This window comes from Pelmatolapia mariae, linkage group LG16_19 (assembly GCF_036321145.2).
Source record: "Pelmatolapia mariae isolate MD_Pm_ZW linkage group LG16_19, Pm_UMD_F_2, whole genome shotgun sequence".
NCBI classification, from domain to species: domain Eukaryota; kingdom Metazoa; phylum Chordata; class Actinopteri; order Cichliformes; family Cichlidae; genus Pelmatolapia; species Pelmatolapia mariae.
This window is the reverse complement of record NC_086241.1, coordinates 66,447,759-66,471,070: the sequence shown is the minus strand read 5'-3', so window position 1 is coordinate 66,471,070 and position 23,312 is coordinate 66,447,759. Positions and strand designations below refer to the sequence as shown.

At 41.5% G+C, this 23,312-nt stretch overlaps 1 protein-coding gene across 1 annotated transcript; it reads left to right on the top strand.

Moving 5' to 3' along the window:
• Positions 1-237: 237 nt before the first annotated feature.
• On the top strand, positions 238-17,375 carry maco1b (macoilin 1b). The gene is made up of 11 exons (XM_063498334.1): positions 238-521; positions 2,604-2,745; positions 5,808-5,934; positions 7,256-7,379; positions 8,364-8,542; positions 11,042-11,588; positions 12,495-12,653; positions 13,183-13,365; positions 13,461-13,581; positions 15,208-15,382; positions 15,470-17,375. Exons 1-11 carry the CDS (start codon positions 442-444, stop codon positions 15,670-15,672), a joined length of 2,040 nt encoding a protein of 679 aa, XP_063354404.1. The 5' UTR covers positions 238-441; the 3' UTR covers positions 15,673-17,375.
• Positions 17,376-23,312: the final 5,937 nt, after the last annotated feature.

The window sequence follows — 23,312 nt, the reverse complement described above, 5'->3', positions numbered from 1 at the left end:
AAAGACCCACCCCCGCTGTCAGTTAATTGGCCGATCGGCGATGCCCAATTTGTTCACAACAATCTGATTGGTTGAACGCCAAGACGCTCCACAAACGGTGAGGAGCGCTCAGTGAGCAGCCACTGAGGGCAGTGATTGGCTCTTCTGTGTATCTGTCAAAAAAGGAGTCCTTTACGGACACGGTGATTGGTCGCACCGGCCGTCTGACAGCCACACTAGGTAAAACACAACGCGCTCTGGGCTTATTGAGCCTGCGCTAACAGAAAAGAGGAGGTTCCCCGAATAGTCATTTATTTATTTCTTTGTTTCAAGTGGGGAAAAAAATAATAACAACAGCGATATATATCACAAGCACCTTTATTTATTATCTCTGTCCGCACACGCAAGAAAACTGGATAAGATTACGGCGGGTACTCGAAGGCCAAAGCCAAGTGGAGGAGGATGAAGCGGCGCAATGCGGACTGCAGCAAACTCCGACGGCCGTTAAAACGGAACCGAATCACCGAGGGGATATACGGCAGGTAACTTACACGGAGCCTCCTCAACGAAGGGAAATGAATGGGTTGTTTGCGTTAATACGCCTCCCTAACCTCACAGCTGCTGCCACTTCTTGACAGCCTGTTAACCTAGCCAGGCAGCTAGCTCTAGTATGTTTTCGTTATATGCTACACTAGCATGTAAGCTAACTATAGCGCTAGGCCCCAAAACAGCCTGTTTTGAGCTTTGACTCCGGCTCCATAGCACAGTTACTAATTGAATTACACTGCAGCTGACTTTTTCATGATAACTAAAGAATCCCGGGTGTTAACTGTGCGCCAGAGTCAGCTGTCACTGGCTGAAGGTGCCAAAGTTAGCTGCTTCGCTGTTAGCAGGTCCACCAGCTTATTATTGCCAACATCATCACATGAGCCTCAACGACAGCGGTGTAACATTAACCACAAACGTGTCGATAAGGCTGCTGTCACTCGCTTTTAACAGCTCTCAGTGGCTTGGCTGTGCTTCCAGTCTCCAGCTGTGTGTGGCTTCATACATATTAACGTTAAAGGCCATTTAGTTTACACACGTGGCATGAGGACCTGGAGATGTGGGGCAATGTTTGAATTATTGAACAGGTGCCTCCCCCCGACATCAGAGCACCCCCAGTGGGCCACTTTCTGGGTCTCTAGCAAATGCAGGATAAAAGCAGCAAGAGGTTAGAGCAGTGTTTATATCCCTGCTGCAGTGTGGCACTGATGTCATATCCAAATCTTCAGCTCCAGGTACACATCTCACTTCATTCTCCCACAGTCTTTGTCAGCAGAGAAAGGGTCTTCCAACTTCTTGTGCCCAAGGCAAAACAAAAGTCTTGAGCCACTCCTCATTTTTTTTTGCTTCCAAAAAATGTGTTTTTTTTTCCACATTTTCAGTCCAGTCCTTCTACTTGACCATGTTCAGAGGAATGCTTTCCAATCTTGACCTATGACTCCTTCAAGAAAAAAACAGTTACCTAACTGAACCAGTGTTGTGTCTACAGACAACTGGCAAAAAGAAAAATTAAATTGTAAAGAAGCATGAGATGCAGACCAGATGCAGCCCCGAGAGCTGCATCTGGTCCTTCAGTTGATCGTTTAATGTTGGCTGAAGCCTCGTCAGAAATGCTGTCAGTGGAAGGGTGGCTGCCAAGAAGCCATTCTTAAGGAAGAGAAATGGGGCAAAAAGGCTGAGATATGCCAAATTACACTAGAACTGTACTAAAGATCAGTGGCAACAGCTTCATTTCTCAGGATGACAGTTATCCCTGACAGACTGCCCATCCAGTAAAAGCATACCAGGGCAGTCATGGATTGGCCTCGCCAGAACCTGGACCTCCACATGATTGAAACATGGTGGGATTGTCTTATGAGAGAGAACAGAACACAAGGGAGCCAACATCCAGAGAAGAGCTTTGAATTTCCTCCAGAAAGCCTGGAAAACTATTCCTGAGGACTGCTTTAAGAAATTGCAGGGATTTCTTGAAGAGCATCCAGGCTGTGTTGAAGAATAAATTGCTACACTTCTTTCCTATTTTCCTAGCAAAATATAAATAAGGAAGGGATGGCTCAAGACTTTTGCTCAGTACTATATTTTTACATGTAGGCACTATCAAGCTTTTTTTTTTTTTTTTTTTTTTTTTTTTTGGCTATATTTTCCCACAATCAAACACATGTTCTTGCTGCCTGGGGTTCAGGTTCTTTGCTCTGTCACAGCAGGCAGAAGAGAGATTTGGTTTCCAAGTGCCTCTTTTAAATTGCTTGGCACTGTCGTCCAGCTGAAGCCATGAGATAGGAAGCTTTAGTCAGGCTTTTTTTTTGTGCTTCTGGTGGTTTTTCTTCAAACAAGAAAGTGAGCAGTTTTACCTCCTCACAGTTTTTATTCTCACTGTTATTGAGTGCATCTGATGTGAACTAATAACTATAAACTCATAATTGCTTTTTGTGCATTTATGGAAATATTTGCTTGACAAAACATACGCTGCAACAAATGTCATTACCAGTCTAGACTCTTAAATTTTCTTGTGTGTTTGTGTTGGAAAACAGTTTTCTGTCATTCAGGGTTTTTTGTTTTTGTTTTTAAATGTATTCTAGTACCTTCCTGTACCTGAAGTTCCTGGTGGTCTGGGCACTGGTGCTACTGGCAGATTTTGTACTTGAGTTCAGGTTTGAGTACCTCTGGCCATTCTGGCTCTTCATCCGGAGCGTGTACGACTCCTTTAGATACCAGGGGCTGGTGAGTAGATGGCTTAAAGTATGCACTACACACTGAACAACTGAAAAGATGCACAGAATTCAAATAAAGTCAGATTTGCAGCTAAAAGAATAGAACAGTACCACGCATTTAAAAAAAAAAAACAGCGCAAGTAACATAGATAAAAAGTAATCAGAATTTTTTAAAAATGGGTGTTCACTCAGGTTTTAGTAGGGTCTAATGATGGAGGGGGCCTCATATGAAGGGGCAATTTCCTCTGTAGTTTAGGAACAGCTACTGCAAAGGCCTGACTTCCTATATGTTTTAATCCAAACTTCTGGGGAACCAGAAGCCTTTGTTCAGTTCACGGATGTAGTCGCAGTGTGCGAATACAGGGCCATACATATAGATATGATAGAACTGTAATCATTGGAGTATTTTGCCTGTGTCGCTAACTCGGACCTGCATCACTGCATGAAGATAGCTCAGTGTAATATTTCATATTTATAAACACAGGTTAGTGTTTCCCGCACATGGTCTCACTGATATAGTGTCAGTCTCTCAGTGAATTTTCTGTTTTTGTTTGTGTATTTTCAACTGTCTTAGATGGCATAGTATCGATTCACTAGTTGACAATCCCCACGCTCTTTTTTTGGAAAGCTAGCAGTGGTCGGCAGGGACTCTCACCCTGTGACAGACTCCAACTCCACCGTATTGGACAGTAGTCGTTCGTTGTGGGAGGATAAACCAAAACAAGACACCACTCATCCAACTGGACTCAGCAGGAGACTCACTGTGCTATCCAGTTGGTCATATTGCCCGATTCATTTGGCAGCGCATAGCTATCCAGACCAGAAATGGCTTCACTTTTACTTTTGCATTTCCCCTTGAGACCAGCTCTTAATCACATGATTTATCTGTTAGTGAATTAAATGAGTTTTAATTGTGGAAGAGTGTTTGTATTCATTACAACATAATGGACAGTGTGTAGTAGAGGGATATTAGAAAACATAAGGGCACTCTATTTATTTTTACTGTGTCGTAACACTGACAGTGATGCCGAACATTTTTCTGAGAAACCTGATCAGTGCTTGATGGAGAAGAAGCTTTTCACACTGAAAGCATGACTGTCTTTGAACATAGTCACTGGCTGGAGGAAGACTTCTGGTGATGGTGTCTGGGGACCTCTAATGAATGGAGTGAAGGAAAAGTTTCAGCATAAACAAAATAAGTTACCCCTAATTTTTTTTTGCGAATTTAAGAATTTTTACACACTTCTTATAATGTTGCCTGCCACATGTAAACATTTGAGTCCACTCGCATGGTTCTCTGAAGTTCTGCTGCAACAAACTGCAGTTCAAGGAGGTGGAGTTCGAGTCTGTCACAGGTTTTTGGGATGTGTTTAGTTTTCCTATTTGGATGTTGGTGGTCGAATTGTGATGGTCAGCACGTCATATTTGGCCCATGTGTGAGTTATGGAGGAATATTTATTCATTCTGATCCTCCAAAGAAACTTGTGATAAACTCTGAGAGCTCGTACAGGTTTTAGAGTTCAGCAGACCACAAAGTATGACCAGGCTATATGTTTTGGAGCAAATTAAACTTGGGATGCTAGGACAAAAATCAGAATGACATTCATTTTGATGAGTATTGAGATCACAACTGATTATTCCTTTAGCTTGTTAACCAAAACTTGTTCTTCCGACAATCTTGGTTAAAGCTGACCTGCCAAAATGTTTTTTTTAGGAGTGAGTCTGATCTTTAAAGAAAAGTGTTTATATGGATTTATAGCAAAAAAGTGAATGCACAATAATGTTGCATTGATAATTCTTGTTATTGAATGTAGATTTAGTGTGAATTGCACAACCTTAGATTAAACTCTTATTAGGATGTGTGATCTGCATAAGAGTCACGTAGCCGAGTTATGTGCACTTATTTATTTATTTTATTATTTAGCCACAAAAACATAATTACAGCCTTTTTATTATTGTCACTACTCAGTTTTTTAGATGTGGAACTAAAATAAGAATATACACACACATGCTGTTTTTATTTACCTCCTGAGATGCTGAATTTAGGCCCTAAACATTAGTTTTTAATGATTTTTATTTGTTTAAATGTTCTTTTGAGCAAAAAAGTAAAGTTCTGCTGGTGAAATATGAACTGGGCATCCCCAAAGTATCTGTGTAGTACAGTGAAAAGAGTCTAAATACTGATCGACAGTTTCATGACTGAAGTGGTTAAAGACGTTTAAAAAATTAGAGATGAACCTCTCTAGGTTAAAACACAGTCTAAAAAGTTATAACCTGAACAAACTCTGAATAATGTGACTGATAAGGTAATTAAGTCAAAGAAGTTGTATAGGCTGGTGCAAAAGTGACTGTCTAGTAAATGATGAGAGGAAGTCCTTACATATATAAGATGGTAAAATGAGCGCTGACATAACCACACTCCAGGAGAAGTGTCAGATACTTGATGGGAAAATGTGGTTAGCTGGGTTGATGTACAGGTGAGAGCAGTGAGGAATAAAACAGCCTTTCAGGTTATCAGCATAAAAGTGTCAGTGACAGTTCCCTGGATGTGAGGCAGGTTCAGTCGAGTCCTGCTACAATCTCAAAGACAACATGTTGTTCTTATCGGTAATCTTGTTTGTGCCTCTTAGGATCAGAGCGCTCCTCTCACATACAAACAGCAGAGATCTCATCAGGCCTGCAGGCCCTTCTTACTTCTTCTGGCCGATATCTCCTTATTATTTTTACGTAAAATCATCATTTTAGTTTAGCCTCGGGGCCATTATCAATGCTGCCGGATAGGAAGTGTTTGCTTCTCACAGAGAAGAAGATATTACCACTGATGACACATTTATAATTAAGGTAACAGGCTTTATTTATCCAACAAGTTGGGGAATTCCTAATAAATAAGGTGCGAGACAAAAGAGCTCAAAAAGGTAAAAATAAAATTACACAAAAAGGGCAATTAAATGGGAAAAAGTAAAATGAACTATCAAAATTTTGGTAACCAGCCTCTTTAATGAAACATCTGATAATGTACACTTCTTCTTCTTCTGCGATGTTGGTAATAATCGCCTTTCCTCTGCCCAACAGGCCTTTTCAGTATTCTTTGTGTGTGTGGCGTTTACCTCGGACATCATTTGCCTCCTCTTCATCCCAGTGCAATGGCTGTTCTTTGCTGCCAGTACCTACGTGTGGGTGCAGTATGTTTGGCACACAGGTAAGGCTATGCAGTGTTTGGATGCATTTATACCTCTCACTTTAAATACTGGCTCAAAATGACCTTTAGGAACATTTTGTATGTTTAAAAATTAAATGTAATATTTAAAAAATTAAATCTATTTTTAAATTAATGCTGGTTGACCATATTTTTATCACAATCTTTCCTTTTGTTTTGGGGTTTTTTTTGTCCTCGGGATGTAAATGATGTGTGCTGTAAATCATTCACTCATGAACTGCTAAAATAACTCATCCTTTGTAGTCACGCTTGTCACCACTTCTTAAAAAAAAACGTCCCTTTCAGGGGAAAAGCAGGTGTGAAGGCGTTGTGCGACTCTCGGTTACTCTCTGTCGTTGTATTTACAAATAGTTGTTTCTGAGAATTTTGCACGCCATGTGTAAGCAAGCTGGCCTCTGAGGATTAGTTGTCAGTCTGATTTAGCGGCGTCCCCCTGAGCTGACCGAAGGGCGGGTGTCAGATTGAAATGTTAGTGCCAATTTGGGGCGGGGGGAACTGAAACTGGCCCCCAGTTGCTTTCTGAGCTCTCCAACCATACTCACCAGTGACATTCAGACCGAGAGGACGTCACAGGAGTATTAATATCCCCCAGCTCTCCACAGCCTAGTGGGAAATCAGTGTTTCGAGCCCCTGAAACAATGGTTACGGTCTGTATTCTGATCACCCCATGTTGGTAATCTTACTGTACTATACTGTTTTATGTGCAGTTAAAACAGTATATGGGGGGGGGGGGGGGGGGGTGTTAATGGCTGACATCATTTCCATAAAAATGTGATCCCACAAACACATTCCCATCTATTTTCATGCTGATGTCATTGATTAGTTGTTGAAATTCCTTCTTCAACAAGCCCAACCAACAGGTTATGCATTTTCCATGTGCACCTCTTTATGAAAAAGTTCATGCTTTTTGCACTTCTGAAAATGTTTAAAATTGTAAATGAATCCTTAAATTATGATATTGTCTCAGAGTTTGGGTGGAAGAATCTGAGATGCTGGTCGATCCGATACTGATACCTTCAGGTATCCGCAGATACCGAGTCCTGTTCTGATATCAGTGTTAAATTAATAAGCTGTGAGGAGAAGACTGGGAATCACGCTTTAGTGTTCAGCATGGTGTCTTTGGTTGTTGATCTTCTCGTCCAACACTGGTTGTGTTGAACCATGAGCCTCTACTTCAGCATTTCCTAAACTTGTATAATCAAATAAATACAAAAAGTTGACGCCTTAGGCACTTTTATTTTAATATTTACGGCTTTGTAAATGAGTCATGCTCTCACATCTTTGTGCTGCTTTGCTTTTTCAGAGAGGGGGGTCTGTCTACCCACCGTGTCTCTGTGGATACTCTTTGTGTACATCGAGGCAGCCATCAGATTCAAAGACCTGAAGAACTTCCACGTGGACCTATGTCGCCCTTTTGCTGCACACTGGTGAGCCACCGTTCTGTTACAGCTTAAGTTCACTGTCTTGAACGCAGCTAACAGATATTTTTTAGGTAAAGATGAAAAAAAAAAAATAAGCGTATGAACTACTCTAACGTTCACATTGCTTCATTCAGTACATAAAACCACTAAGATCATGTTTAAAAGTACACAATAAATCTAAATGTGCCTTATTGTGTACTTTTAAACATGACACGTGACCTTTTTTTTTTCTTTTCACTTCTGCAGTTGTGTGAGGTTAGCCATCATCTTTCACAGCATTGGTTAGTCCCTTATTGTTCTCTTTCAAGCAGACAGCAGAGTTGTTTCCTGCTGAAAGGGCATTTAGACCAAGTCTACACATGTAAGCATGATTCATCTGCTTATACTTAAAGCAGAGTCTTTGTATGCAGATGTCTGCACATTTTCCTGGTGTTTCCAGGACTGCACTGATCTTTGCATGGTTATCAGTGACAGCAGGCTCCCTGTGACTCTCTTACTTTTAATTTGTTCTGTTCAGTCAGAGATAAGTGAGAAAGTAGAAGGACGACAGTCAGGTTTAACTCTCGGGAAGCTTTTATTTGACTTATCGTCACATAACGTGTCTCCGTGTGTGAGTATGTGAGGTGAAAAAGGAAGAGAATGCCTGCAAATGACAAAGCCTGACGACTCTAATTTTGATATGAGACTGGTCCAAATAAATTAATCCTGGTCCTGTTTTTATTTATTATTGTCACTGATGAATACCAAATACCTGCATTTATATTTCTGTGTGAATTTATTTTTAACTTTTTTCCCCTTTTTTATGAAGTTTGCAAAGAGATTGTTGAAGTCACAAAGTGTTTCCCACACATAGATTTTACTTGGAGGTACATTAGTGTCTGCATAAGCATATTTTTGACTGTTTTAATTGTTTACATTAGGAAAAAAAAATGCAGTGACCATCTGTGCCCAGTGACCTCATGAATGTGCGTTTTGTGTTCCTCTCTGTAGCATCGGCTACCCCGTGGTCACGTTGGGCTTCGGCTTCAAGAGCTATGTAAGCTATAAAATGCGCCTCCGGAAGCAGAAGGAGGTGCAGAAGGAGAATGAGTTTTACATGCAGCTTCTACAGCAGGCTCTGCCTCCAGAGCAACAGATGCTTCAGAGGCAAGAGCGCGAAGCCGAAGAAGGTAAGATTCAAACCTGCACACATGCAGAAATCTCGTTATGTCCTTGATTATCCTCTCACTCCGTCCATGCTGTGGTTGTTAGCTCGCTGCCCTAAGGCAGTGATTAGATCGTTCATGGCTTGAGTGGTTAGTAGGTCTCCAGGTCTACACAGGAAGTGATTCCCTTGTTGTGCATTGTTTGATAGCTGACAGAGGTGACCTTTTCATTGGTAGTTTCTCACCTTGAAATTTGTATTCTCAGGGGTTATTTTACTCACTGTTGCTTGAAGTCCCTTCATGTTGGGTCTTTGGGCTGCTAATCACTTCCTGTGTGGACGTCTTGATTGTGCTTCATTGTGAACACAGGCAGCCGAGTAGTTGTTCCAGTTTTACTTATTTGAATTCTGCCACCTGGAAGACGTGTAGTTAGTGCTATAATATTAGTAAAAATGGATGAAAAGGTAAAGTCTTGTCTAGATTTAAACAGCGTGCTTCAGTCATTCAGATAAAAACAGCTTTTCCACTTTGCAGTTCACTTTCCATTTTAATGGGCCATGTGTTTGGCGCTCTGGTACTATCAGGTAGTTCTGAGCAAAGAACGTAATGTCTGTCTGGTGATTTAGCTTGTATGGCTCAATGTGGCTCTACTCTACAACTACAAAGTTCTTTTTTATTTTTGCTGTGAAACATGGAGGCCGATTTTAGTTTTAGAGGTTTGATCCTCCTCATATAATCTTGAACATCCTTTCTAATCACAGCTTTGGTCAAGCTCTCATTTGTTTCTCATGAATCATTTCAGTCAAATAAATCGTACGTCTTCCCTTTCTATCCAAAGTGTGTGGTCACATGTGCACCTGCCTCACAGTTTAGGTAAACACTCCTTCCACTCAGTCACCACATTGGGTGTGATGAGACAGATGTGTGAGGAGCTGGTGTGAAAACGATGTGAGGTCGTAGCCACAGTCACTTTTTCCACAATTAAAACACCTGAGCCTGCTGTCAGTGTTCACAGGTGTAACTGAAAGTCCTGTTTCAGATATAACATATGAAGGCTTGCATATATACTCTATATAATGATGATGTAACAGGTAAAGAGTAAGTGCAGCATGTTAATCGTTAATGCAAATTACAGTACAAACCGTCAAGGCCCGAAGTTCAGTTTCAAACACACAGGCAGCAAAGAGGCGGCGCCAAGAACGAGGTCGACCACAGCAACACTCGCTTCTGTGATAACAATCAAGGCCTTCAATGAAAGCATTGACAGAGTTTAATGAGCACACATGTTCATCTGCATGCATGCAGGTGAACTGCTGCTATTAACTTTGCCTGAATTTTTGTAGCCGTTGCGCGTCACTCAGCTAGAGCTCAGTGAAAATATACGAGGGTCGAGCAAAACCGATCTGTTGGACATTTGCAAAGATGTAGACATAATGGACTTTTAACCCTCTGGAGTCGACAGATGCGCCGGCGTGTCCAGATCACGTAACAGATTTAAGATTATGTATGAACAAGACCCAGCCTCACAGAGACTTTGCACTTTCAACACGTGTTGAAAGTGCAGACTTCAAACTATGTACCAGTTTTTACATTTTGTTGATAGCCCAATAAACCAGACTTACGGTAAGTACGGCTTTTTCCTGAAAACTGTCACTGTCAAACTGCCATTTGGTGCAGGAAGAAACTGTATAACAGTTTTCTAAGGATAGCCTCTTTACTATTGGTGAAAAATGCATGACATCAACTGATCAGAAAATTATATGCCAACACCAGCATGTGGTTGCTGAGGAAGAGGGGAAAGTTGTGGGAGTGACAGCGGTGAAAGGGAGACGAGTTTTGAGAGATTTGTGACATTTAATTGTTTGCAGTGTGTAGTCGGTGTGTAGTGTAGACTTTTTTTAATTTGTTTTGTGTGTCAAAACAATGTGGTGACTGCTGAATGTCACAGTCTGGCCAGAAGGCCACTGGAGACAGATTGAAGTGTAAACGCTGTCTCCGGGTGGACATCGGGAGTAGTGATACACCCTGGAGGTGTCAGGCCTGCGATGTGCCCCTCTGTCTTGTTGTGGACGGGAACTATTTTTTGGGAGTAGTGCAAATAATATGTGTGGAATCTTATTGCGACGCCTGACTGAATTTGAATGTAAATTGTTGTAGGTAACTTTAGCTAACCGTTAGCTAGGTTTGTACATACATTTGAAGCTTACATTTTATATTTGCATTTCAAGTCATGTTTAGTTCACTAAACATGTTTGTGGTTTTCACAGTAAAAAAAAAAAAAAAATCCAAGAGATATTTAGTTTTTTTGTGCCATTTTCGGTCCATTGTGTTAATACAGTGTGTCGAAATAGTCCAAAGTCTCACACACAGCAAGGTAAAGGGGTTTATAGGTTAAATATGAAGATAAGATCAAAAGTATTTCTACCCTTGACCCCTGGGGGTTAACGTGTTGTGATTTGCGTACCATCACACCTCTAATACACATATTCACATAAACATTGATGTGTTTCTATGCACCCACAGCGGCGGCGGCGGCAGCTAAAGGAATATCGGAAGTGGACACACCTCCAGTGTCACAGAATGGCGCCCCAGTCAATAAAAAGACATTGGCACAACTGCCGGAGCTAGAATATAGAGAAAAAGGGAAAGAGGGACGAGGGGAAGCTAAAAAACAGCATAACAGCATCCTGCCGTCATCAGTGGACTCTAAACTCCAGGAGATGGAGTATATGGAGAACCATATGAATAACAAGAGACTGAACACAGAGCTGGGCAGTACAGAGAACCTGCTCCTTAAAGAGGACAACAATTCCTCCTCCTCTTCTTCTTCCTCATCGTCATCCTCCAAAAATTGCAAAAATGCCAGCAGCAACACTGCGGCGCTTAACTCCTCGCCCCGCGGCCACAGCACCACCAACGGCAGCGTCCCCACGCCCACGTCTTCGTTCGCTGGGAAGAACGAAAAGAAGCACAAGCTACTGGTGAAAGGGACGTCGGGCAGCTCCCACAGGGACCCCACCGACAACTGCATCCCCAACAACCAGCTCAGCAAGCCGGAAGCACTGGTTCGGTAAGAAGACACAGACATGGTTTATATTCATAAATGCACCGTTCTGACCTCATCAGCGATATCAGGAGTGAAGCTTCTTTTAAGGATTTTGCCTGACATTGAGGGAAAATGGTTTATGAGGTTTATTTCAGCCGAGTTCAGTTTTAGCCTCCAGAACATTAATCAGAGAACGATGTCTCGTAAAAAGTTGAGCAACTAACTGATTTTTATCTCCAGAGGCAGAACTGGGGTCAAACTGTGATCGAAGTGCCGAGCTCGAACTTTAATTTAAGGGATTTAACAAAAGCACCAAATTAACTGTTTACAGATTATTAACATTTGTGTACATGTGCAGAAACTTCCTGCTTGTTTCATTTAGCATTCACAGAAGAAAACTTTATTTTACCAGTTATTCACGGACCTGACTATATTTTATTTATTTATTTATTTATTGCTTGTTTTGTATAATTTTTAAAATGATTTTTTATTGGTTTGCTGATATTAACACATCTCCCTGTGATCCGTGATTTCATGTAAAATAGTTTGAAAATGGCAAAAATTTTTATTCACGATGATCACGAGTTAAGGCCACTTTTCAAAACGTTGCACGTTTGTTGAACTGTCCTGTTCTTTTCTCCTCATCAGACATCTGACCCTCGTTTTATTCTTCCCGCTGACCAAAAGAAACTCACCTTTCTCATTCTCTTAGGAGGAGCGTAAGAGGTTTTAGAGAGAAGTTCCCAGATAGAGGGCAGGGTTTCTCAAATGTTTTTTTTTTTTTTCAATCATCTTGATTTTATTATTGCTGTGGCTATAACTACACCTGAATTTTAATGTTGCTGTGCTTCTCAAACTTTGATTTTTGTTGTTTCCTTCTCGTGACCTCTGTGTGTTTCTCACCTCTTGTCATGCTCCCGCCCGGGACAGACTGGAGCAGGATGTCAAGAAGCTGAAGGCGGACCTACAGGCCAGCCGGCAGGTGGAGCAGGACCTGCGCAGCCAGATCGGCTCGCTGGGCAGCGCCGAGCGCTCGATACGCACCGAGCTGGGCCAACTGCGGCAGGAGAACGAACTGCTGCAGAACAAGTGAGTGCTGCTGCTGTCATCATGGAGGCGAGTTAAAAACAAACATAAAGAAAACAACTGGGTGAAGGAGGGCGGTGGGGGTTTGCATCGAGAACTTTAGGTTTTGTCTAAAAAAAAAAAAAATAATAATAATAAAAGTCCCCTAAAAATCTACAGTAAATGTTTGGTAGGGTTGCCTCTGTTGAGGTTTGCCTTCCAGACGTCCTGGGTGACTGTAGCTCAGGCAGTAGAGCAGGTCATCTACTGATCGGAAGGTTGGTGGTTCCTGGCTTCCCCCAGTCTGCATGCCAAATATCCTTGGGCAAGATACTAACCCCAAATTGCTCTCCGATGCATCCATCGGAGTATGAATGTGTGTGTGTGTGAATGTTAGTTAGAAAGCACTAAGAAAATGCACTTGTGTAAAGCGCTTTGAGTGCTCAGAAGAGTAGAAAAGCGCTATATAAGAACCAGTCCATTTACCATTTACCTTAGGGTCTCACTTCCTGTTGTGCTAACAAGCTGCTCTGTGGCTTTTGTGCTCCTGTAGGCTCCATAATGCTGTGCAGGCAAAGCAGAAGGACAAACAGACAGTGGGCCAACTGGAGAAGAGGCTCAAGGCGGAGCAGGAGGCCCGAGCTGCCGCCGAGAAGCAGCTCTCAGAGGAGAAGAAGAGAAAGAAGTTAGAGGAGGCCACAGCAGCCAGAGCAGTAGCACTAGCAGCAGCATCCAGGTGTGTACACATCTGGCTCACCAGCTCTGTTACTTGTGGTTTGTTGTGGGCCTTGAGGGTCATTCACCATTCTTTGTGTTTCCCATTGCTCTCAGAGGGGAGTGCACAGACACGCTGCGGCGGCGGATCACTGAATTAGAAACAGAGTGCAAGAAATTAACAATGGACATCAAGCTAAAGGAGGACCAGATCCGAGAGCTTGAGTTAAAAGTGCAGGTACAGGTTTGAGAAATTCACTGTTTGGTTTGACGTATTAGTCCATCAGAGGCTTGGGTCTTTTCACATGCTTCTTTTTACAGTCTTGTGTGCACAGCCACTTCTGCTTTTGGTCTGATAGCAGCCATCATTGAAAAGTGCGACAGGAAAGTGGAAGTGAGGAAGCAAAATGTAACGTCTGTCATGATGAAGCACTTTGTGCAGAACCTCCAAAAGTTGATTCTGTTCATCTGGACGTAGCGTTTTGTGGGAGAAACGTTTCGTCACTCATCCAAGTGACGTCTTCAGTCTCAGCTGACTGCAGGTTTCCCCAAATCTTATAAACAGTACATTTGCATAATGACTGAAACCAGCCCACTGAAGGAACAATGGGCTGGCCATCTTACAATGCTGTGATTGCAGCCATTCCCCAACTCTCTGTGAATGGTACTCATGGCCATTGATCAGTGGCCATTGATCAGTGGGTTTTGGTCAGTGGCTGTTGATCAATGGTCATGAGAATTTGCATAATTAAGATTAAGGAACTGACCTCCCAGCCCATTGTTCATTCAGTGGGCTGGTTTCAGTCATTATGCAAATGTACTGTTTATAAGATTTGGGGAAACCTGCAGTCAGCTGAGGCTGAAGAAGTCACTTGGATGAGTGACGAAACGTTTCTCACACAAAACGCTACGTCCAGATGAACAGAATCAACTTTTGGAGATTTACTTTCCTGGATGATTGAGAATGCATCAAGACGTTTTGTGCAGGATGAGAATATAAAGTTTTAGATGTTTCTGAGTGTCAGGGTGATAAAAGACTGCAGCAGAAATACTAGCCTGGTCTGTTAAATCTATAATAAAGTCCACATATATGCGTTATCGTGTTCTCTCCGTTTTGGCCTCCCGTCCACACTGAGACGGTGTTTTCGCTGATGGAAAACGCAGCGTTTTCAAAACGCATGCATTTGAAAACAGTGCTTTCGCATCGCAGTGTGGACAGGGAAAACGCAGACTTTCTAAAACGATGACGCATGTTAGTCATATGATGCAGTCATGTGACCAATTAAACTAAGATAGCGGAGGGCATTATACAGCAGTTGTTTTGTTTGCTCTCAATTTTGACAGCCCTATTAAAGATTAATATCAGTCTGTAAACTCTGTCTCGCTTTTGCAACTTTGTACTTTTGTGTTACTCGCAGCAACAACTCCACCTCATTGTTAGTCCATTTAAAAACTCGGTGCTTTTCCCCAACATTTTGCCGCGACGTTTCAAAGAGCCGGAAAGTAAATAAACGGCAGACAGAAATGAGGCAGGTCGAATCTTCTTGTGTTTCACGCATGCGCAGGACTGGAACGTAAGCGTTTTCAACGTAAGCAGCTGTGTGAAAACGTGGAGCATTTTCAGACGAAAACACCGTTTTCAAATCTATCCGGGCTAGTGTGGACGTAGCCTAAGTGTGCCTCCTCGCAAACATCCATTGAGCAGTGTTGGAATTAACATAACAAAGTGATTTGTTGGATCTTTTCAGTTGTCCCACAAAAAAAAGCTGCTGGAATATCAGGTGTGAAAAACCTCCAAACCGCTGACCCTTTCTGCAAACACACTCCCCTCCTGACCCCCACTGTTTCCCTGTCCATCTTTTAGGAGCTTCATAAATATAAAGAAAACGAAAAAGACACAGAGGTGCTGATGTCAGCGCTGTCAGCCATGCAGGACAAGACCCAGCACCTGGAGAACAGCCTGAGTGCAGAGACCAGGATCAAACTGGACCTCTTCTCTGCACTCGGGGACGCCAAGAGGCAGCTGGAGATCGCACAAGGTTCACAAAAGTTCACCGTCCTCAGAGTTGTTCTTATTTGTTTTTGTTTTAAATGTCTCAGGCTGACTTGTTAAAATCTGTTTTCAGGTCAGATCCTGCAGAAGGACCAGGAGATCAAAGACCTGAAGCAGAAGATAGCGGAAGTGATGGCCGTCATGCCCAGCATCTCCTACACAGCCGACACCAGCAGCATGACCCCCGTGGCCCCCCACTACTCCTCAAAGTTCATGGACACCAATCCCTCCAGCCTGGACCCCAACGCCTCCGTTTACCAGCCTCTCAAAAAGTGAACGCCTCCCCCGCCCCCGTCCCCTCCACCTCGCCATCCATCTTCCTGTCCTTTTTACTCCTCCTGCAGGCAACCTCACGGCTGAGAACCTGAGGGGTTTTTTGTTTGTTTTTGTTTGTTTTTTTTGGTTTGGTTCTCTCCTTGCCAGGTCAGAAGGATGTTGTATTGTGTGACTGTATTTGTTGTAGTTAAAACAAAAGAAAACTTAAAAAACAAACAAACTTGAAAATCCCACATCAGCTAGGAAGCCCCAGTTTTTCTTTTAAGTGTCTAGTGAAACCTTACAGAATCGAGGATCGCTCTCACTCCTCACCTCCGGGGAGCAGCTGCTGTATTTTTCTTTTCTTTTTGGGTTTATCATTCCCTCCACAAACTGGAAAACAGAGCCCTCCTTGATTCTACAGCCTGATTTGTAATCCAAATTAATTTTAACAGCTGTTCTCCCGAGATAGCATCAGAGGAATGTAATGCACTCATGACACCAACTCAACCTCTTTTATTTAAAAAGAAAAAACAATTTGGACACCAAATTGACCCTGCTCTAAGCTGCGTTGGGGATGTGCTGGCGGTAAACAGTTTTTAAGCTGTCTAAAATGGATTTGTTCTTGGTTTTTTGTTTGAAAGGGGGTAAAAAGTGACAGCGGTTTGGTTTTCCCCTTCATTCCCACACCCGGTTGCAGAAACAAGTCTGCTTTCCACCACTCTGCGTAATCCTGCATCATGAGTCATGATCACAGTGCCTTGAGTTGAGGACATGAGTTTAATGAGATGCTGCCCGAACCTTCCGAATGCGTTGAAGCATCTGGCTAAGCTGGAAGAGATCAGTTTAGTGGGACTAAAAACACAGATTTGTTGATCGTTGTGCTCTCTGGAGGGCAGCCTTGTAATAAAATCACTCCCAGATATGTTTGACAGCAACATATTCGAGTCACTCTGACAGAAGAACCCCAAATGCTTTGGTTTAGCAGCTGCCCCCCTCTTTTCTTTTCTCACCGTGGAAAGCACACGTTGCTGTTTGAAAGGGAAAACTGTAAAGATGGACTGTGCAATGTAAAAAAAAAAAGAAAAAGAAAAAAAAAAGGAGTTGAATTAATTTAATTAACTTCCACTTTGGTTTGTGTGCCAAGACTGGAATTCCTGTGTTGAAGAATGTACTGTGAACGCATTGGCTCACACCTTAACAGCGGTTTCTGTTAAGGAGTCTATGGGCAGTGGTGACCTGTGGTGTAGTAGTGGAAGGTGTATAGTTGACAGTAAGGGACTAGAAGTTTCGTGAATGTCACCGTATTTGCAGCGTCTGGCGAGTGGCTGGTTTTTCCTTTCCTCCTGTTTCTGCTCTTCTCGCAGTTTTCCCGCAGGGAGAGAAGAAAGTTCTCGAGTCTGATGTGGTTTCACCATCATTGTTGTGCGTGTGGTTTTCACCTTACTGTGTATGGAGACGCTTGTTTTTTCTTTCTTTTCTCACTCGCTCAGATTGCTGTCATTGGCTTCTTGGAAAATGTTGTGACAAATTTACATTTTAGTTGGTTGTTTGTTCAGCTGAATGTGGAACGAATAGATTTTGTTTTTGTTTTTGTTTTCTTTGCCCAAAGTCACAGTTTGGTTGCCCCCCTCCCTCCCTCATTCCCCCTCCTCCAGGTCTGACCTTGGCTGCGCTCTCGCTCTGTGAGGTTTACAAGAAATAAACATTTTTTTTCTTGCAAACTGACTTCTCTCTTCTTGATGCTGTTAATTTAACGTGTTTGCAGAGGTAAAACCAACTCGACAGCTTTGATGCATTTCAGTTTCCCTCGGCTCGATCTCTCGATGTTTAAAATATTAAACCTCGAAGCTGCTGTGTGCTCTTCAGGCGCACTTTGCCTCAGTTTCATCAGTTTGCGTATTTGTTTAAAAAAAAAAAAAAATCTCTCTGAGGGTCCATGCAGCTTTTTAAAGGTGTACGCTTTCACCCTCTTAGTCGAACTCACAGCAATCTGCACAAAAAATATTTGGAGCTTTTTTTCTTCTTCTTTTTTTGTAGTTTTGCCTCTGTTACAACACCACAGTGGATTTTAAACCAAACAATCAAGATGTGATTTAAGTGTGAACTTTCAGCTTTCATTTAAAGGGTTTAATTAAAGTTTTGCATAAACTGTTCAGGAATTACAGACATTATATACAGTCCCCCATTTTCAGAGGCTCAGGCATTAGACTGACGGGGGTCTGACAGGGAGGTGAATTCAGTTTTGTCATTTCATGACAAATTAAGCAGATAAAATGATCGGGAGTCGATTCCAGGTCACTTGAATTCTCACTATGATGTCCAAAGAGATGTCAGCACAAGTGAGAGAGGCCAACATGAGAGAGGAAAAACTACAGAAAGAACCAGTTTAAGAGTCTGAATGCACTGACCAACTCAGATAAACCCAAAGAAGAAGACAACTAAAGTGCATGATCACAGAATTCTTTCCATGGTAAAGACAAACATGTTGTAGTTGCATCATTATCAAAGTGGACAGTCAAAAGATACCTTCATGAATGGGGAAAAAAAACAACAAAAGAGCAAACCACTGGTTACACTGACAAACACGAAGAACAGATTAAACTTTGCCAGGAAAAGAAAATCCTAAACAGTCCAGAACAAGAATATTTGAAGGGATGAAACAAAGGTGAACTTGTACTAGAGTTATTGGAAAAATATGAAAAAGGAGAAAAGCTGCTCATGCACATGTATGTCTGCCAGTGTGAATGGGTGATGAGCCAAAGCAAACTGGAAAAGCAACCCAAGTTTCTCAAAGGAAAGGAACGGCAAATTCTTCAGTTACTTGATCTCAAACCAACACGGCAGCGTTTCATTTAATAAACAGAAAACTGAAGGCTGAGAGATCTAAAACAGTGTAAAAACCTGCTGTGGCCCCTTTGTTGTTTTGGAATTTGCCCAAATGCACCATCTCCCTTTTACCACTAGAGGGCAGTGTCAGTCTGATCAGTGATCACTTCTCTCCACTCGAGTTCTGCTCATTCACTACAAATAATCATCATATTTCCCTCTTTTTAAGACCATAAATCACATTTTATTCTGATAAAAGAGTTGGTTATTATTATTTCTGTTTATTTATGGTAATAATTTGAGATGGACATTCTTTGCCACAAAAAGAGGGAAAAGCTGGTCATTAAAATGATCATTTTTTGTTGCAGGACTGGATGAGTCGTTTCTCTACCTAAATATGGACACGTGAGGGGGTGCCTTTGCTTTCCTGACCTTTGGCCCTGGAAGTTCATTCAGATCAGGAATGACACTTCCTGAGGGTTGTGGGGATTAAGATTCCCGCTGTCAATGTCAAGCACCCCTAATTTCAAAGGATGACAGAAGCCCTCTCAGGACCCTGTCACATGCCAAGCTTCCTGAGATATGTTTGATCAACCCGTGCATTGAGACTAACTGTGCTTAGATTGGTAATAAATCTGTTTTTAAACCCATCTGCTCCATGCTCTTCCACTTCCTGTTTAACAGGGTCAAGCATGTGGAATTGGCAAATTATGATCATTAGAAATTACCCACAGTGCCATTGAGCATCCGAAATCTACAGTTAATCCTCCCGTTTGAAGGGAATGAGGCATAAATGAGATAAAATGCAGATAAAGCTTCTATTGAGTTACTCGGTTTAACATTTTTTTTTCTTGATTGAAAACACTTTCACCCTAAAGGATTAGAAAAACACTATTTTTGCAGACGATCACTGAAGCTTTGGTGAGCTTGCAGCAGAAACACTCCCATGCTTGCTCTGAGGGTTGCTTACTTGTGTTTGTCCTCATGTATAATTAAACTGTGTGTGTTTTGGCTCTTCTACTCACCTTCAGAGTGAAGAACCAAAACATGCGTCTTCTCTCCCCTCTGGCAGAAACTCTCTGATCTTTCTTCTCCAACTAGTACTGCTGCTTCCTTAAAAGCCAGGCTTCGTGCTGCATGCTTCAGTTTACAGTCACTCTCTTTGTCCCATTGCATGGAGGCACAGTTGTATCTGCTAACAAAGAAACAGTGATTTAAAAGGAATTCACCTGCCCGAGCACAGAGGGACTTAAAGGAGTGATCAGTCTCTCTAGAAACTATTTTTTTTATGCTGTGTTGTAACTTAAAACTGAGCTTTAGATTGAAGATCGTGGAGCGCTTGCCCAATATGCCCCTGAGGACGCTGTGGCCAGTTAAACTGTCATCTCCCATGAGATCTGGTATTGCTGGATTTTTTTGCGAACCAAACCCTCGAGTGATTCACACACAGGGCGGTGATGTAAGCTCAGTGAAACTCACCAGAGAAATGTAGCTCTGCGACTACAGGAACCAATACGAGACAACATTTCTAATGTCAATCAGCATGTTTGCTAGAGATGCTCTGCACTGTATTTTATCTGGGCCTCAAAAATGATTGAGGTTAGAAAAAGATTCCACTTTTTGGTTTCACTTTCTCACAGAAAGCATTCAAATCGGGGGTTTTTTCATCACAAGGAAAGGTTACACCAGTCTACCGTCATAATGCATCTGAAGGTACTTTTTTGAGTCAGTGAAAAAGACAAATAATGTTTAAAGTTTGTGGTTGGGTTTAGTTTTGATGGCATGCTCCTGGATCATTTCTTAAATGAAACCAGAAATGACTAAAACACACCTCTGAGTTTTTGCAACAATGGCCGAAATTGCCATTACCAATACTAATCTTCACATGGCCACTCTGTTTTGTTGATATTGGTCTTGTATGAATTCTAAATGCGATTATCTGTTTGACTTTTGACTTCTTCTGTTTGGCCTTGGATTTGACCTTCCTGGTAGCAGGGAATGTAAAATTTGAAAAAGTACATATGAAATCGTCTATTTTATATACAAAGCAGGCAGCTTCTGAAAAGATGTTGACCAGTGTAATAAAACCAAGGGTCACAAAGGGTGAATTTTAAATTTCAAATGTCAGAATTGTTGCTGGATCTTCGCAGAAGTCTTATCCATGGAGCTAACTTTGGAGAAAACCAAAGAAGAACAATAAAGGGGTCAGAGGTCATAGAGGTTTGTTAAATTCACTCTTGAGCATCACTGCCAGTTAAAGGTTTTCACCAAAAAATATATTTTTTGTATTTTGGGGGCAACTTTTTGTTTATAATAGCCGGTTGCGGCAGATGGCTGCCACTGTCTGAGCCTGGTTCTGCTGGAGGTTTCTTCCTGTTAAAAGGGAGTTTTCCTTCCCACTGTTGCCAAAGGACTTGATCACAGAGGGTCATCTGATTGTTGGGGTTTTCTGTTTTTTTTTTTTTTTCTGTATTATTGTATGGTCTCTACAATATAAAGCACCTTGAGGCAACTGTTGTTGTGATTTGGTGCTATACAAATGAACTGACTTGATTTATAATTTGTGGAAAGTTTTCAGATTCATCAGTTTAATTTATTGAAACACACACTATGAGACTACTTTATGATACTCTTTATAACCGCCTCTTTCTGTCCTTGAAAATTCCCAGAACATACCTTTAACTATTAACTATCATTAAACGTGTGGCCTGGGGGGGCCAGAACTGGCCCAACAAAGGGTCCAATTCGACCCAAGAGACTTCTCGAAAAATGTGAAAAGTGCACAAAGAAGGACATAAATTTTGTCCTTTTGTTTTGCCTTTCTTACTGACAAAGACACAATTTGTGGCCTGGCATACTACACCAAAGTAAGAAAGAGATCAACCAAAACAGGAAGAACACTTCCTGCTTTTCACTATTTTGTGTGGAAATTTGATTTTCTTTGATTTACTTTAGTGGCATTTCTTTATTATGTAGAAAAACATGGGCGTATTATTGAACTTGCACTTCTTCTTTTTAAGAATCTCAGACATTAAATATGGATACATATAGTTAAACTTCCTTACCCTGACAGAAAGCGGAACATGTTGGAAGTGGTTATAGGTTATTAGGTTATAACCACAAGGTTATAGGTTATTTTACCCATCTGAGCCACTTGAGATCAAACTGGGCGTGTGTAAGTTATGATGTAAAATGTGTTTAACAGCTCTGATTTAGAGTTAAGTATTGGTTTATCTGACTTTTAGAAGAAATGTGAAGAATTTCTTTCTGAAACTGAGCTGGAATATGAAGTACTAAAGTACTAAAACTAACATGTTCACATGATTTTAAAGGAGTACTTCAGGGAACACTACTGGTTCATCCACAGCTTTAAGAACTCCAGCTTCAAAACTTTCTGTCACTTGCATGAGAAAATCTGTTTTCATGCTAAGAAATAAAAGAAAATTGTGTTAAATAACTTGAGACACCAAAATTTTCTGTAGAGACAGAATTATTATCAAGTCCGCAGTGGAAAGATGGCTTTCTATTCTAAGCAAAGATTCACTGATGCAAAATGTCCTTTTTGAGGAGAAACCCCCCCCACGTACTTCCTCCATACTGCAACGGTTCACTGTAGTGCAGAATATGGGGCCAAAGGTTACATTAAATTAGCCCCAGTAAAATCTTGTGTTTAAACTTTAATAACCACCTCTAGTGAAAACCAGTTTAGCCCAAAATACACGCTGAGATGGGCATTTTGTGTTGCATGTGGCTGATGGATGTCTGTGGTGTCCTGCAAAAGTTCATGACTGGGCTTTCTGTGCAAAACAGGAATTAAAAGTGTTGGTATGACTGCAAAATGAAAAACAGGCACAGATTTATCCCTCACAACAATAAAGCATTGCAGTTTAGACTCTGTGCTGGATGGAGGAGCGTACTCACTTTTTGAGAACACTTTGTTTACTTTTAGATTATAACATTGTAAGAAATTGTTTTAAAGAAAGGAGTTCCTCAGGGAACACTATTGGGTCCTGCTTTAACAACTTTAGCAAGATTAGTGAGATTAGTGCAAGACAAAAAATCACAGTGGTGATATATAAGATTATAACTTACTCATTTATATAACAAAAAAACATTTTTGTTTTTCATCCAGGGTTTGGTAACCTGGATGAAAACTTATTTGTATCATGTTTGGATTAAACTACAGTATGTATTATTGTACGATCTACTGTACAATATAAAGTGCCTTGAGGCGACTGTTGTTGTGATTTGGTGCTAAATAAATAAAATTGAATTGAACTGAATAGGAATAGGTTTACAAGAAACTGTACATCGGTTACAATCCTCACAGCAATATCTACGCCAACCAAAGATGGAAAAGTCACCAGGACCACTAAGGGGGCAAATTTGGCTGGCTGACTGTTCTGATCCCTCCCCTGGGGGGTGTGGCTGCACTGAGTGAAGTTTTTTTCCGCCCTCATAGCCAAGAGCACAGGTGTAACAACTCTGAGACTGACCTTGATGTACCAGAGCAAACCCATCTCCCTATATAACAAACACTCATTCACAGAATTCCTCATTCCAGATACATCTAGACACATCACACAGACACACCTTAAAGTATGAGTATATATTTTTAACTTGATGTGGTAACAATGTTTCAGTCCTTTACAAAAACACAGATGACTCACCCATCATAGCTTCATCTTTCATGCCTTGCGCTCACAGAGTCATAGACGGCACCGCTCAAGTCCAAAGTCCCAGGGGTGCACTCGTCCTTCTCGTTTCTCTCCTTCCTCTTTTCAGCAACAGGTTTTTTTGTTTTGCTTGCTAAAGATAATTTAAAATACCAC

Excerpts from the sequence above, each read along its gene's own strand:
- maco1b (XM_063498334.1), top strand. The coding sequence starts at position 442 with ATGAAGCGGCGCAATGCGGACTGCAGCAAACTCCGACGGCCGTTAAAA. Across the intron at positions 2,746-5,807 it reads CCTTTAGATACCAGGGGCTG|GCCTTTTCAGTATTCTTTGT; the intron begins GTGAGTAGATGG and ends TCTGCCCAACAG. Across the intron at positions 15,383-15,469 it reads GCAGCTGGAGATCGCACAAG|GTCAGATCCTGCAGAAGGAC; the intron begins GTTCACAAAAGT and ends ATCTGTTTTCAG.